This window comes from Cadophora gregata (assembly GCF_030347475.1).
Source record: "Cadophora gregata isolate MNR1 chromosome Unknown scaffold_2, whole genome shotgun sequence".
Lineage (NCBI taxonomy): Eukaryota > Fungi > Ascomycota > Leotiomycetes > Helotiales > Ploettnerulaceae > Cadophora > Cadophora gregata.
Window position 1 is genome coordinate 1376327 of NW_026695925.1, and position 14604 is coordinate 1390930.

General features: G+C 47.7%; 4 protein-coding genes across 4 annotated transcripts; 2 read left to right on the forward strand and 2 right to left on the reverse strand.

Annotated features, from left to right (window-relative positions):
* Positions 1-1661: 1661 nt before the first annotated feature.
* Positions 1662-7564, forward strand: ECM29 (proteasome component M29; the record flags this gene model as incomplete). Its single annotated transcript, XM_058501283.1, has 7 exons — positions 1662-1852; positions 1937-2057; positions 2112-2748; positions 2833-3243; positions 3321-3541; positions 3589-5877; positions 5936-7564. The coding sequence occupies 7 exons, from the start codon at positions 1662-1664 to the stop codon at positions 7562-7564; spliced, it is 5499 nt and encodes a 1832-aa protein (XP_058362600.1).
* A 335-nt stretch (positions 7565-7899) lies between these two features.
* URA6 (bifunctional uridylate/adenylate kinase) lies at positions 7900-9282 on the forward strand. The gene has a single exon (XM_058501284.1). It carries the CDS (start codon positions 8500-8502, stop codon positions 9154-9156), a length of 657 nt encoding a protein of 218 aa, XP_058362601.1. The 5' UTR covers positions 7900-8499; the 3' UTR covers positions 9157-9282.
* On the reverse strand, positions 9283-10843 carry ONS95_007765 (uncharacterized protein). The gene is made up of 2 exons (XM_058501285.1): positions 10255-10843; positions 9283-10202 (listed from the first exon to the last, which is right to left on the reverse strand). Exons 1-2 carry the CDS (start codon positions 10797-10799, stop codon positions 9467-9469), a joined length of 1281 nt encoding a protein of 426 aa, XP_058362602.1. The 5' UTR covers positions 10800-10843; the 3' UTR covers positions 9283-9466.
* Positions 10844-12213: 1370 nt separating this feature from the next.
* ONS95_007766 (uncharacterized protein) lies at positions 12214-14296 on the reverse strand. The gene is made up of 2 exons (XM_058501286.1): positions 13988-14296; positions 12214-13929 (listed from the first exon to the last, which is right to left on the reverse strand). The coding sequence occupies exons 1-2, from the start codon at positions 14049-14051 to the stop codon at positions 12245-12247; spliced, it is 1749 nt and encodes a 582-aa protein (XP_058362603.1). The 5' UTR covers positions 14052-14296; the 3' UTR covers positions 12214-12244.
* Between the last annotated feature and the right edge of the window lie 308 nt (positions 14297-14604).

Below are 14604 nucleotides of genomic sequence, written 5' to 3' on the forward strand. Positions count from 1 at the left end.
GGCAGGGCTTTGAAGGCCAAGAGGGTCGTCGAATCGCTGGTCAGATTATTGCAGATCCGATCTTGCACAAACGACATATTTATGGCAAGCAAGAACAACAGTCCTGACGCGGGTACATCAATTGCGGGTCGTTGGGCGATGGATGGCTGAGTCGAAGGTTCCGTCTCATAGAAAACATCATAGCGGCCAGCAGAGCTGTGTGGTGTGCTAGGTGTGCTGGGTGTGCTGGGTGTGCTGGGTGTGGTGCTGGTGCTGTTTGTTATTTAGTGTGCGCCATGGGGATCAGTAGGCGACCGCATGGCTGGAAAGCGTCAAAAATGTGGCCGAAAAATTGAGCGTAAGTAGGTATGGCGACGCTTTCGTCCTTCCGAACATCGTCTTCCACGAGCCGGCCCGACAAATACTCCTGATGGAAAGCCGAAGTGGTTAAAATAAATAAAAGTGACTGCTCATACAAATTGTCTTCTTAATAGGTAAAATATCTGCATGCCAGGTGCTTCTCAGCCGGCTCTCTCCTTCCCCACAAAGGCGGGGAACGGAAGTGCGACTAATGATCTTTTAAGTCGTCCTTGACGATGAACTTGGCAGCTTGGGAAGAGATGCCAGGTGAAAAGGTCGTCCCAGACAAGGACACGGAGCTGCCTTCAAATCCCTTACACTCGACGATCGAGAATTTCTGCCCAGATAAACGGCTCCAAGGAGCTGCTAGCCAGCTCGGCAGTCAGAGAGCTCTCTCCGATTGTAGCCATCATCTTGTAAGGTCACATTGCAAAGACAAGCCGTTTGGGCATGTAGATAAGTCCATATGTATTCGTGAGCGAATATTGAAACTGCATCTGTACAAAGGTTGGTGAAGTGTGTAGCCATCAATGAGCATATGCCCAAAGGTTTCAACTGGCGCGGAGCTGTTACGCAGAGGGCAGTAACATACCATCGTACATTGCCTAGGCGAGGTCAGAGGTAAGGCCATTTCCATTTCCCGTTTCCTACTCGTAATTCTGCAGGCACTCCAACAGAGCTGTGGCGTGCGTCAAATCCAAAATCCAGCTGGGCTGGGGGAGGTGCTGTGGCTGTGGCGCCGACAAAAGGTGAGACCGCATTCCCTTGTTCCATTAGCCAGAGTCAATCAGAGCAGATACCACTAAAACCGTCGTTCCAAAGGAGCAAGCCGTATTTTAATACATCGAATTGATGGGACCTTGGAGCCTCAGGGCTCAAGTGAAACTGTGAAGAATCAGGTGAGAAAGGACCAGGAAAACCCCTGGCCATGATCCAGCCCAACTAGTAAATAATGTCGGAGCGGAAAAACCTAAACCCCGCTGCTCAAGTAATCACCTCGCCATACCGGCCATCACCGGCGAAGAGAGAAAGGAAGAGAAGGCAAGCAGAGAGTGCGTGGACATGACATCCATGGAAGGCACGACATTTTCGTAATCCCCGTCCCTTTTTTGGGTTCTCCTTTGATATTTGCTTCCACTTGCAACCTCAACTCTTAGATTTTCCATATCCTCTACAAAAAACCAGTCGTGATGAGCTGTCACATCGCTCTCTGCACTTCCAACAACAACAACAACAACAACCAAGCAGACGGACGGAGGTCAAGCTCCATCTGAGCCATCAGCAACGTCTTGTTTTCAAAGATTGACCTTTATCTGTCCACCATGGACCGGGAATTGGAGCTGGTTGGCAAGGTTGAGATGCGCATTGCACTCGCCAAGGATGACAAGCTCGAATCCATCCTGAAGCCATATTTGCCCCCATTGCTCCTTAAACTTGCTAGTGACCACGCAGCAGTCCGCAACAAGGTCATCTCAACATGCCAGCATATCAAGATTCGCCTTGCTGGAAACCAGTAAGTCTGAGATCGCCGCAATCTCATCCTCCATTTCCCATGTGGCTGGTCAGATCGTCCAATCATGTCGCTGAGTACCTCCAGGAATATTGTCTTGCCCGTAGCTGCTTTATTGAAGCAGTACAAGGAAAATCCAGATTCTCCGATGATACGGCATTTTGATCTCATGTTCATCCAGCAGAGTGTCGGGAAATTGTCGTCTTCGGTGAGTCTTTTTCTTTGGGAAGGGGCAGAATGTTATTTACTTATTGGACATCAGGAACAAATGGCATTGTTACCGACAATTCTTCACGGTCTAGCTAAAGATTCTGGAAAACCAACATGTGCTACAATCTTCAATCTATTTCTTCGTCTCCTTCCCCAGCTTCGTATTCCATTACGTGGCAGTAAAGAAGATATCGAGCTGCGCTTCCAACTGGGATTAGACACTCATATAGATGATGCGCAGTTCGTAGCATCGTGGTTTGGGAAGCTCATGCTTCTTTCTGTGATCAGGTCGAGCGCGTCGGGAATAACTTGCCCGGGCCTCACAGTTCCAGAATATGAGTTCTTAACCTTGAACGGCAAGCAAGAAGCCTGGGACCCATCATCTGATGAGGGACTGAACCTGACCCAGACTAAGATCATTGTCCTGGCGTTCTTATCAAGCGGTGCTTTTACGGACGATGAGCGGTTTCTTCCTGCCCTATTTGCATCTGGTGATTCGAACTCACGGATTTCAGGTATTGGAGATGACTTGCTTAAGCGATCTACGATCTCACTGGAAGATCACGAAACTATTGAAAGGCTATTGCATATTTACTTCACACTCAAGCCTGCTCTCCAGACGAAGATATTAGTCCTTTTGAGTAAATCTGCTGTATCCACCACATTCCCACATAAAGTTGTCAGAATTGGTATGTCTATCCAATTTCTTTCATGTTTTGGATGAGAATTGGATCGGATAGCAGCATCAAAATACTGACTCTAAAAACAACTAGTTCAAGAGGCAATCTCGCCTGATGACAATACAAATCTCCCGGCTAAAGGTCTTGAAACTGTGAAGTTTCGAAATGCCTTGTTCAACTACATGAATTGGGTTGCCAGAATCGGCTCTATTGATGATCTTGCACAGGTTGCACCGCAACTCGTTGGCTTCATGCGAACATATATCGAAGACCAAGGCTGGCCAGTTCCCCACGAGAGATCCACGGACGCTGCTACTTTGCGAGCTTTGGCATATGAGACCTTAGGTTCTCTTGCAAAGACAACCCCTTCCATTGTGGTAGAGCAAGATCTATCACTGATACGTTGGCTTTTTCGATCCTTGACTGAAGAGGGATCTTCCGATGCCCTTTTCGTAAGTATCGAAGGAGCTCTGGCGAGTTTGCTAAATGCTTTTTCCCCACCACGTAAGAAGAAGCCCATGGTTCTTTTGCCATTTTCTCGTTGAGTCTCTCAAGTACGAGAGCTAATCTTAGTCTCTTAGTGGATGAGAATCTGAAAAGCGATCTACGACTCCTTCTCCTCAAGTACATGACTCTTGTTGAGGAAGGTGCGGTCGTTCGCGGAGCTCGTTTTGCTACTGTACGTTGGGCGAATCGATGTCTCGAGTATAGCGACGTTGTTGGACGATGGATCGACATACTTGCTCTTGGTGGTCGTACCGACGAACGCAGTGATGTTGTAGAGGAGGGTAAGAAAGGGCTGGTATGTGAAAAGTTGTTGTGAAGCATCACGGACTAATGGCCATACAGGATCCCTACTGGTACCGACTTCTGAATTCCATAGCCGCGGCCTCTGAATGCCCTCTTCCTGACTGGAATGAGATGGTAAAAGTCTTCTTCACATCGCAAAGCCTCATAGAAAACTCGAGCGTCGCCAACAGTATGAAGAGTGGCATGGAGATTGATTCTGTGTCTGTCTTTGGCAATTTTTCAGGGTCGAGAATTAACGCCTTCTCCTCTGCTGTCAACTACTGTCGTCGGATGTTGCTTATGACTGCTTTGCAAAAATCGGAGACACCCTTGACAATTGATGCAGATTGGGAGCGCCAGCTAGATGTCTTGTTTCGCACTGACCAAGATTCGCGGAAGACCATGAAAGATTACATTCGGTCTGTCGACGAGGATGCATTGTTCACTTTTCTCACTGCTTCTTTCGAGGGGATGCTACGCAACGATGCGAATGGACTGTCCGATTGCGGTAGATGTTTCGTCGAGATTGCGTCGATTAGTCCAGGCAAAGTGATTGGCAGAATTGCTGAACGAGCATTGGAGCTACTTCCATCTATCAAATCTAACAATGTCGCAACTCGTTTTATTGCTGCACAAGCCTTTGGGATATTAGCACCACATCCTGCGAATAACGATCAGACTGTCCATGGGGCATTACAGTCATTATTGTTGGACATCAGGCCGTGGTCCACTGCTGTGGGAGCAGATGCCAATAAAGTCCACGGCTCCATTCTGGCTGTTGGCTACATGCTTAGCAGAAGTTCCTTCTACGGACGAGCCGAGTCTAGGGATTCTAGCGATACCCAGACCGCCATCGTCTCCCTTTTAGAGGTTCTTTGCGGCGCGACAGATGCGTCTACGAAAGAAGCTGTCCTCAATGCAATTGGACAACTCAGTGTGTCTGGCGTCCTCACTTCGGAGCAACTAGACGCATGTACTGCAAAATCAGCCGGTGTAATTGAGCTTTTGACAACAGATGCGAAAAAAGGCAACGAGAAGTCGATATCTGCACTTGGCCGCTTGGCTACGATATTCGAAGGTGAACTGATTGAAGAATCCGATACTAAGGATCCCCTTTCACTCATACTCGGTGGGCTCTACAGCTTATTTGAGATAAAGCAGGCCGAGATACATTTCACTGTTGGCGAGGCCATCAGTTGTCTCGGTGCTTGCTGGGACTCCGACGTACTTCTTCTGAGTCTTGACATCGATGCAGCTTACAATGGTCGACCAAAGAAGAATTTCACCTTGGAGAAGATACTTCAGAAGCTACTTCAAGATTGCAAAACAACCAAGCCTTCGTTGAAAAAGGCATCTGGTATATGGCTGTTCAGTCTCATTCAGAATTGTGGGCACCTAGTTGAAATACAAGCCCGGTTAAGAGAATGTCAAGCAGCTTTCATGGGGCTGCTCTCTGCAAGGGACGAATTGGTCCAAGAAACAGCTTCTCGTGGCTTAAGTTTGGTCTATGAGCAAGGAGACAAGGAACTCAGGGAGAAACTTGTCAAGGACCTGGTTGCGTCCTTCACAGGAACATCTGCTCAGCTCAAGGTTGATGACGATACCGAGCTGTTTGAGCCTGGTGCTTTGCCAACGGGAGAAGGAAACTCGGTCACTTCCTACAAAGACATCATTTCTCTGGCGAATGAAGTCGGGGATCAAAGTCTTGTCTACAAGTTCATGTCTCTTGCCTCAAATGCAGCCACTTGGTCAACACGTGCTGCTTTTGGTAGATTCGGACTGAGCAACATTCTTTCAGACTCCGAAATAGACCCCAAATTGTACCCTAAGCTATATAGGTACCGCTTTGACCCGAATCCAAATGTTCAGCGCTCGATGAACGACATCTGGACAGCTCTCGTGAAAGACTCCAGTGCCACTATCAACCAGTACTTCGACGAGATTCTGGCCGACCTCCTTAAAAGCATTCTGGGCAAGGAATGGCGAACAAGGCAAGCGAGCTGTGCTGCTATCGCCGACCTTGTTCAAGGACGCGAATTTGACAAATATGAGAAACATCTATCAGACATCTGGCAGGTCGCTTTCAAGGTTCTCGATGATATCAAAGGCTCCGTCCGAGAGGCTGCATTGAAGCTCAGTATGGTACTGACGAACACGCTTGTACGCCAAATCGAGGCCGGAACGGAATCGAAACATGCTCAGGCTATGTTGAAAGAGGTTTTGCCATTTCTGCTATCAAGCCAGGGCATGGAGAGTTCGGCAAAGGAAGTTCGTGTTTTCGCAACAGTTACTGTCCTCAAAATCATCAAGAATGGCGGCAAGACCTTGTTACCGTTCGTTCCACACCTAGTAAGCTAGCACCTTTATCATGTTATAGATCTAAGAACTCTATTTGCTAATTCATCAGGTTGAACAACTCCTAGGACTTCTCAGCACCATGGAGCAGGAGGGCATCGATTATGTTTACCTCAGAGCGGCGCAGTACAATCTGACCGAGGCGAAGATCGACAATGCGAGATCGACAGCTGTTTCCCAGTCACCATTGATGGAAGGTATTGAGAAGTGCCTCGATCAACTTGATGAGTCCACTATGAAAGATCTCGCTTACCGGCTTGAAAATGCTATCAAGACGTCCATTGGAATGCCATCGAAGATAGGATGCGCTGGAGTACTTGTTAGCCTTGCTATGAGACACGCCTTTGTCTTCAAATCACACGCAGACGCTTTCCTCAAGGTTACCGAAAAAGCAGTGTTGGATCGTAACAACGCTGTCAGTGCTGCATATGCCAGAGCAACCGGATATCTCTCTCGCTTGGGATCTGATGATGGTCTTTTGAGGCTCGCTTCGTATGCCAAGAGTCTTTATTTCAACGCGGAAGACGAAACACGACGACAAGTCTCAGGCGAAATCATCTACGCTGTATCTAAATTTGCTACAGATCGATTCAATTCTGTGGCTTCAGACTTCTTACCCTTTGTCTTCTTCGCTAAACATGATCTTGACGAGCACGTCAAGGAGCAGTTTGACAAGACTTGGAGCGAGAATGTGGGCGGCTCGCGTGCTGTTATATTGTACTCAAAGGAGATTAACGAGATAGCCGTCGAACGCCTTGAGTCAGCCAAATGGACCATCAAGCATACAGCTGCTTTAACGATTGCGGACGTTGTGGTCTCATCTGGAACCGAGATAAGTGGCGCGAGCGCTGCTGCCATTTGGCCTGCATTAGAGAAGGCTCTTGCACTCAAAACCTTCGATGGCAAAGAGAAAGTGCTTGACGCTTTTGTCAAGTTCACGAAATCCGGCAAATTACTCTGGACTGCTGAGCCCAGCATTGCCGCGCAGATGAAGAAAATTGCGCTCCGGGAGGCAAAGCGCAACAACGACACATATCGGCCCAATGCCTTTTCTAGCCTTGGAGAGTATAGTGAGGCTCGCACGGACATAGACATGTTTGACGATGTGTACAGTGTCGTCGCTCCCATACTTGAGGATTATAACGGCGAGGACAAGATGGATACAAGCGACGACACCAAAGAAGGAAACAATTCACATGAGTCGGCAGCGACGACAGCTGGTATCTCGGCTCTTTTCCGAGCTGTGAATATCAAGCTCTTAGATCCATCTCCACTCAGCCATCTACCAAAGCTTCTGGGGATTACCCAAATGGGCACGGCCTCAAGTAAAGTCACAGTGGCTACGAAACTCACTCTCTACGAGCGCTCAAAGGTTCTGTTTGATGGTCTTCGAAAGAGAACTAATGCCCAAGGGTCGAATCGCTACGAACTAGCACTCAACTTTTTTACGATTTTAGAAATTGCGAGTGGCGCAGGTACAGAGATCATGAGATTGAAGAGAGCCGAAGCAGCTGAGATGATCGTCGAGTGCTTTGTCGGAGGTGTTTTCGGGATGTTCAAGGATGGAAGAGGTGAGCTGAAGGCTAAGATTAAAGACATGCTTGGTGAAGCTAGGAGGAATGAGCGTTCTCCTGGTGTGCAGACTGTTCTTGATAGATCGCTCATGACACTAGAGGCATGATAAACTCCACAGACTTTGGTACCGTAGGGAGATACTTTGGCAGACTGCTAAGGCTCTGAAGAATTTGATCTATAACAAACCGAAGGTCTCGGACTTGTCATAATTGAAGATGACACAGTATCAGACTGGACGTAGGAATTACCAGTGCATTGCTCGCGGTACTCACACCATTCACAGCACTCACACACTAGCAGCGCTTTCTCCAACCATCGTTAACGTTCGTACACTGACGAAACGCTATTGCACATACACATATCAAGTCAGCAATAATACACATTGTACATCAAATATATATGCATTGCATATATTTAATAGGACATCATGCACACACACCTCTGCTGTGTTGATGAAAGTGGACTCCCCAGTCCCGCTTAGCGATATTTATTTTCCAGGGGCTGCCAAGCACCATCTTCAAGTCTCCATTTCAAGCTTCCTGCACGTCGTCACGCTGCGTCAGACAAACCCAGTCAGTCACCTGCAACAATGGCACACCCGCTCCCGCGACTCTTTTCACGGCGCTTCTGCCAATCTTATACTCTCCCTCGATCCCTAAATTCTAAATCTCGAAACTCCTTCAGAACCTCAATTCGCAATTCACCATCGCCAGTCTCGAGACGAGGATACGCCTCTGGCAACCCGAATTCGAGCCCACTGAAAGTCTGGCCTTTCGTTGGTATTGTGCTTGCGGGATCTGGAGCCTATGCTTTGATGGTAAAAAGTCGAGTCGGTACGTAATGGCAAGAGGCCGTATATCCTCTCAATGGCAAGGAGCAGGCAGTTGCATCTCACATCTGTGAAGCTGCTTGCTTCATTTTGAGAGCCGCTTTAAGAGCCGGGATCATGAGGCAACGAGCTTTCCAGGAGCTTCACATCTCTTTTCCGAGATACACTCTACCTATCAATACTCTCGCTGACATTCCAAACCATATGCAGAAATGCCTCCAACCACTGAACAAATCGCCGGCCCTAAGAAAGACACACCCACCTTCTCCCCCTCCTCCGTAACAGTCCTTTTCGTGCTCGGCGGACCCGGTGCAGGAAAGGGCACGCAATGCGCGAACCTAGTCCGCGACTACAAATTTACGCATCTCTCCGCCGGTGATCTCCTCCGCGCAGAGCAAGACCGTGAAGGATCCGAGTTCGGCGACCTCATCAAGAGCTACATCAAGGATGGCAAGATCGTGCCCATGGAAGTGACGGTCCAGCTCCTGGAGAACGCCATGACGGAGGTTGTCGAGAAGGATAAGGATCACAAGGGGAAGTTCCTGATTGATGGGTTCCCGCGGAAGATGGATCAGGCTCTGAAATTTGAGGAGACGGTCTGCCCAAGCAAGTTTGTCTTGTTCTTTGATTGCCCTGAGGAGGAGATGCAAAGACGGCTTTTGGAGAGGGGGAAGACCAGTGGAAGGTCGGATGACAATGCCGAGAGTATCAAGAAGCGGTTTAAGACTTTCGTCGAGACGAGCATGCCTGTAGTGGATTATTTCGCTGGCCAGAATAGGGTAGTGAAGGTTGTGGCTACGAAGACCCCGGATGAGGTGTACAAGGAGACTCGGGAGAAACTCGAGCAGAGGTTGGGAAAGAACTTTTAGATCGAGGTATAACCGGGAGTGTAAGAATAGAGGGATGGGAAGAAAGGAAGACTGGACCTTTGTGATAACTTCAAGGTTGTAGTCATAGCACGCATGCTCAATGCGAATTTTATTATCTCACTTCATTTGGCTTCTTGATCCAGGATATCGTGTCCCAAATCATCATAGCCCTCGTTGAAAACAACCATCCCGCATCATGCCAGACGCTATGCTCCAAAGTGTACAATCATCTCTAATAACGCCGTTGCCAAAATGAACTTCTGGACATTGATGTGCTGCTGGAGCCGAAAGACTTATGGTCTTGAGCCCCTCAGTCAGTACCCATCTCAACCATGTTATCACGTCCGCCGATTCTTCGTCCACCGCCCATTCCTGAAGCACCAGCAACCTTCCTCTCAACCTCGTGCATCTCACGCTCCTTCTGCGCCTCGGCAGCTTGTCTCTCCCTGCTGATAACCTCCTTAACTGCTCTCAAGCTCTCCTTCCATTGATCAAGTCTTGTCGCGACCTCGCGCCATTGCTTCTCACCAAAGACCCGGTATGTCGTTCTGTGGACCAAAAAGACCTGCTTTTGTTGCGAAAGCTTGCCCTCGATCAAACCAGCTCTAATGACATCAATAACCCACATTTCAACGTCCTCAGCTGGGATCTGCAAGGCCTTTGCAATGCGCTTGTACTCGAGCTCTCGGCTGTTGGTGCTTGCTGCGACACTGGCGAGGGTCAATAGTCTCATCTTGCGGTGGAGTTTGCTGTTATCCAGCCCCTCCTCCTCGATCCAGCCCTCATGCTCGTCCCTAAAGTCGTTGTAGTCCTCAAGTTCTTTCTCAGCAAAAATTTCGAGCAGTTCGGAGTATATTGGGTGAGAATCGGAGAGTGCTTGGATGGTGGGAAGAGATGTCAGGTCATGGAAATCGAAGTGTGTATTAGAAAGTAGGGCGGTCTTGAGAGCGCGGAGAGAGATAGTTTGGGCTTCGGTGGAGGAGATTTCTTCGGTTTCTTTAGGGTCAAAAGTGCGGAGAGCCTTGAGAACGTATTGGTATGACTGCCTGCGGGAAATGTTAGATGTGACAATGAGCCCTTACGTTTGTCCGAACTTACTTTTCCTCGCCAGACTCCTCTGCAATATCCGCGATTTGGCAGTATAGCTTGCGCTGGTCCTCTTCATCAACCTCCCATTCTGCCAACCAGGCATCCAACTTTGTCAACTGTGGTCGAAGCATCTCGTACAAACCACTTGTCTTGACTAATCGCAAGATAGCTTGGAACACGTTGAATCGCACATCGTTATCAGGTTGCAGGAGGTTGAAGATAGTGGTGAGAACGTTGAGCGCCAGACCAGAGCCATTGATGGGGGAGGACGTGATGGGTTTTGAGAGGTTCTCGCACATGCGTGGGAGGAACATGTTGACACTGGGAGACTGAACCACAAGGTAGACCAAGAGATTGTATGCTGCGGTAAATTCCTTCTCTGGGGTACTGTTGAGCGCAGCAGACGCGGTCACCAGCTTCTTGAGGGCATCATCCTTCTTGTTCTCGTCGAGGAGGGGTTGGATTTCGGATCCAATGTGGAGGTACTCGGCCAACTCCTGGGCGAGGTCGGCGAACGACCCGTCAATAAAGACTTGCGATGTCGAGGGCGCCATCTTGTAGAGGTGATACGGAGACACAGCGAGTTGTATTGGATGGGATCTTCTCCTTGGTCATAGACATCCAGAAACCTCATTTTCGCTGTGGGAGGGACGGCCGCTAGTGTCACGCTAGGCTCTATTAGTTCGTGGTGCTTGTTTGGCAAGGGCCTCGAAGCGAGAATGAGGGGTTCTTGGAGGGGTAAATTTTGAAGGTAAATAAACCTTTAAAGTCGCACAAAACTCTTACAGCTTGAGATGGCAAGATGATATCACGATTGCCGAAATCCATAATAAAGTACCCCACGACAATGAAAAGTGCGAGGCACACATAGTGCCATCTTCCATGACTCCCCTCACTACGGTGGCAACGGCTCTCCATTCCAATGGAAATATTCTCTATAAATATGGAGGTCTTTTATGGAAAATCTTTCCATAGGAATAGAGACTCGTCACTCATGATTATGGAGAATATTTCCATAATTATAGATTTCATGCTATACAAAATGAAACATGGAAATTTCCATAAATCTATAATCATGGATAATGGAATTTTCCTCTATTTTTATATATTTAATTCTATGGATAATATTTATAGTTTCCTACTACCTACTTCCTCACCTTCAGACCTTCCCACCTTCAGACCTTCCCACCTTCAGACCTTCCCACCTTTCCACTTTCCTACCTTCGGACCTTACCTCCTTACCTACCGTGAGAGACCTACCGTGAGAGACCTACCGTGAGAGACCTACCGTGAGAGACCTACCGTGGAGAGATTAGAGAGACTTACCGTAGAGAGATCAGAGAGACCTACCGTGGAGAGACCTACTGTGGAGAGATTAGAGAGACTTACTGTGTAGAGAGATAGAAAGAAAAAGAGAGAGAGACAGATAGGAAAAAGAAGGGAGAGGGAGATAGGGGATCATGTGAAAAGATTAAAGTTTGAGTAAGTACTCCCACACGAAACACGCTTTGACAAAGATAAAGTAAAATCACTACAGTAATAGCTCCAGTTGCCACCTAGTGCCTATCCGGTCTCTATGTAGACAGTCCATTAAGTGTTGTCTTTTCATTTCCTGTTCTTGCTCTGTGTTTGTTTGTCGGTTCTCTTCACTTTATGACACTAAGATTCCTATCTAAATCCGAAAATCACATCTTGTTGTGGCTTCAAGTTGACAAGTAGGCAAGCAGAAGCTCCGAATGCAAATCATCTCAAGTGAATGGTGAGAGGGATACACCTGAGAATACAAGACGTAAGTGCTACTCTCTGTGTTTCCAATACATATCACTCTATCGTAGAGATATTTACGGTTCTCCATTGTGACAGAGACAGGTCTCATACGATGCGTTGGCTTTCACCACGGCGACACGGCAGGTACGTGATTGAAGCTGAAAGGACCTCATGTAATTCAAAATATGAGCAATAATTTTTCCCCATTTCATTGATAAGGTCCTACGTAATCTCATTTGATTTGCAGGATATTATGGAAATAGCTCTCCAGCTCCTCAACCGATCCAGCACCCAGTGTTGTTAGTGTTGCAATCCAACCATCAGGCCGCAGCACCAGGAGAGCTCCTGCCGTTACATCAATACCGTATCTCAAATGAGCTGTCTGCTTCTCGTCATAGAATACCTTTCCGAATGGCATGATTCCAAGCAACTCGAAAGCTGATGGACCACTTCGCGCCACGACCGTGAGCCAAGATACAGGTAGCGAGGCCCTACAAAGTGTTTCTGACGCACTCAAAGCTTCTGAGACGAGCTTCAGAGATGATCTAGTATGTTCTGGCTCTCCGACGAAGACAACGACATGAAATTTTGCGTTATTCGGAGTCTCTCTGTGAAGTCGTGTGGCTTCATTCGTTCCTGGCTTCGTGAGCGGAACATCAGGACCGCGTTGCCCAGGCGAAACTGGCGCTGGACTTGCCTTCGACTTGAAAGATCCTTTAATATTGATTTTGTTCGTATCGAAAGCGATGCTCAATCCCGAAGTGAAAGTCGAAGCTTCTTCCATGACAACACCCAATATCTCGTTCGGGTCAGCATTAGGATCTCCTTCCCAACTAATTGGCAATTGCATGGTCATCAACCTCGAGATATCTTTGTCATAGTTGATCAATTTCTGAACATTCGGTAGCCTCTCACTCTCATAAGTTTCCAGGAGCGAGTGTGGGGCAACACCATCAAGCACCAAGGACAGTTTCCAACCCAGGTTACAAGCATCGTGAATTCCTGCATTCATACCTTGCGCAGCTCCCGATGAGTGCGTGTGACAAGCATCTCCAGCGAGAAAAACGCAGCCTTTGGTAAGGAAACTCCGAGCAATTCTTTGCCCGACGGAATAGATAGTCCACCAATCTACTTGGTTGAACTTCAGACAGAATGGCTTCACCGAAGCAATTGCTTCAGCGACAGCAGCTTCCTCATTGAATACTGCATACGCTTTTTGACGATCTGCTGTGAAGGCAAACCCTATGCGAGTTGCTCCGTGATCCAGGGCTGCCCACAATACGTTGCCATGCGTTGGTGACTCGATGGCGCCGTAAACTCTGGACTTGGGCATATCTGTTTCAATTACGCCGTCGATTCGGACCCATTTGTCCTCGGACGTACTCCCATCGAATGGGATCTCAAGAGCTCGTCGTACAAATGACCTGCCGTCATCTGCACCAATCAAGTACTTGCACATAATAGTTGCCTCCACCCCAGTCACTCCATCTCTGGTCTTGGCCGTAATTTTGTATCCAGCTTGGGGTACTGACTCGTCCACCTTCACGTCCGCCAACTCAACAGGAGATTCTAAGCTCACTCCAAACTCTTTTAATCTTCTCCTGAAGATGTTTTCTTGATATTTCTGTCTCAATACTAGTGCAAAGTCCCATTGCGTATCTTTCATATCCTCCATGAAAGACCAGCCTCGTCCTGAAACCTCAACACCGTTTGGGTCATAGCTGACAGTTTTGCGACAGGCAAAACAGTCTTGAGCGAGCTCGTCAGCAAGACCGAGTCCGTCTAGAAGTTCACTGGATCTGGGATACAAAGTGATAGCTCTTCCGTACTGGTCTTGAGCGGACTTGGGGTGCTTCTCGATAATGGCGATTGAATGAGCATGACCGAACTTTGCTAGTTGGAATGCTGTTATCAGGCCTGAGAATATTCTTTAGCCTGAAAATCTTTCGAAGACTTGAGGCAGAACCATACATACCCACTGGTCCGCCCCCAACTATCAAAACGTCGACGTGACGAGTTTGTTTTTTGACACTTCCCATATCCGCAGATGATACTGATCTGGCGTTCAGACAAGCTGTCTTTGTTACTTGATATCAAGATCTAGTCAAAACAAGAGAAAATCAGCAAATCCGGTCTCAGGACAGGAAGACTGTTCGAAACAGAATGCGGTAGTTGTTGTAGCCTTATTCTGATTAATGGCTAACCACCAACGAGGCCAGCTAGTCCGAGTGTCCAGGCCTCCCACTCCTGGGAACTTTAAACGTCGTCATCAGTTAAATGTGATTGGTATTTTTTCGCTAACTACAAATATTATCAAGGACGCTGTTTCTGATAACGGATGTCTTATCGCTAGCCGGCCAAAGTTGTCAAGTCACATACGAACACCCCACCTTTGACTGCAGCAAGTCGGTTCGCAATGAATCTGGAAATACCAGGATAAGAAGTGCTACAATTAATTGGAGACTTAGATCGCTTCTCGAGTAGATAGCGCTCGGAGTGAAAGCTCGGATATTTTGGTCCAGCTTGGTAGCAATATCCTAAATTAAACTTGATATAAAGTATTGTTTACGTTTTCTCCTCGCCCCCCTGAAT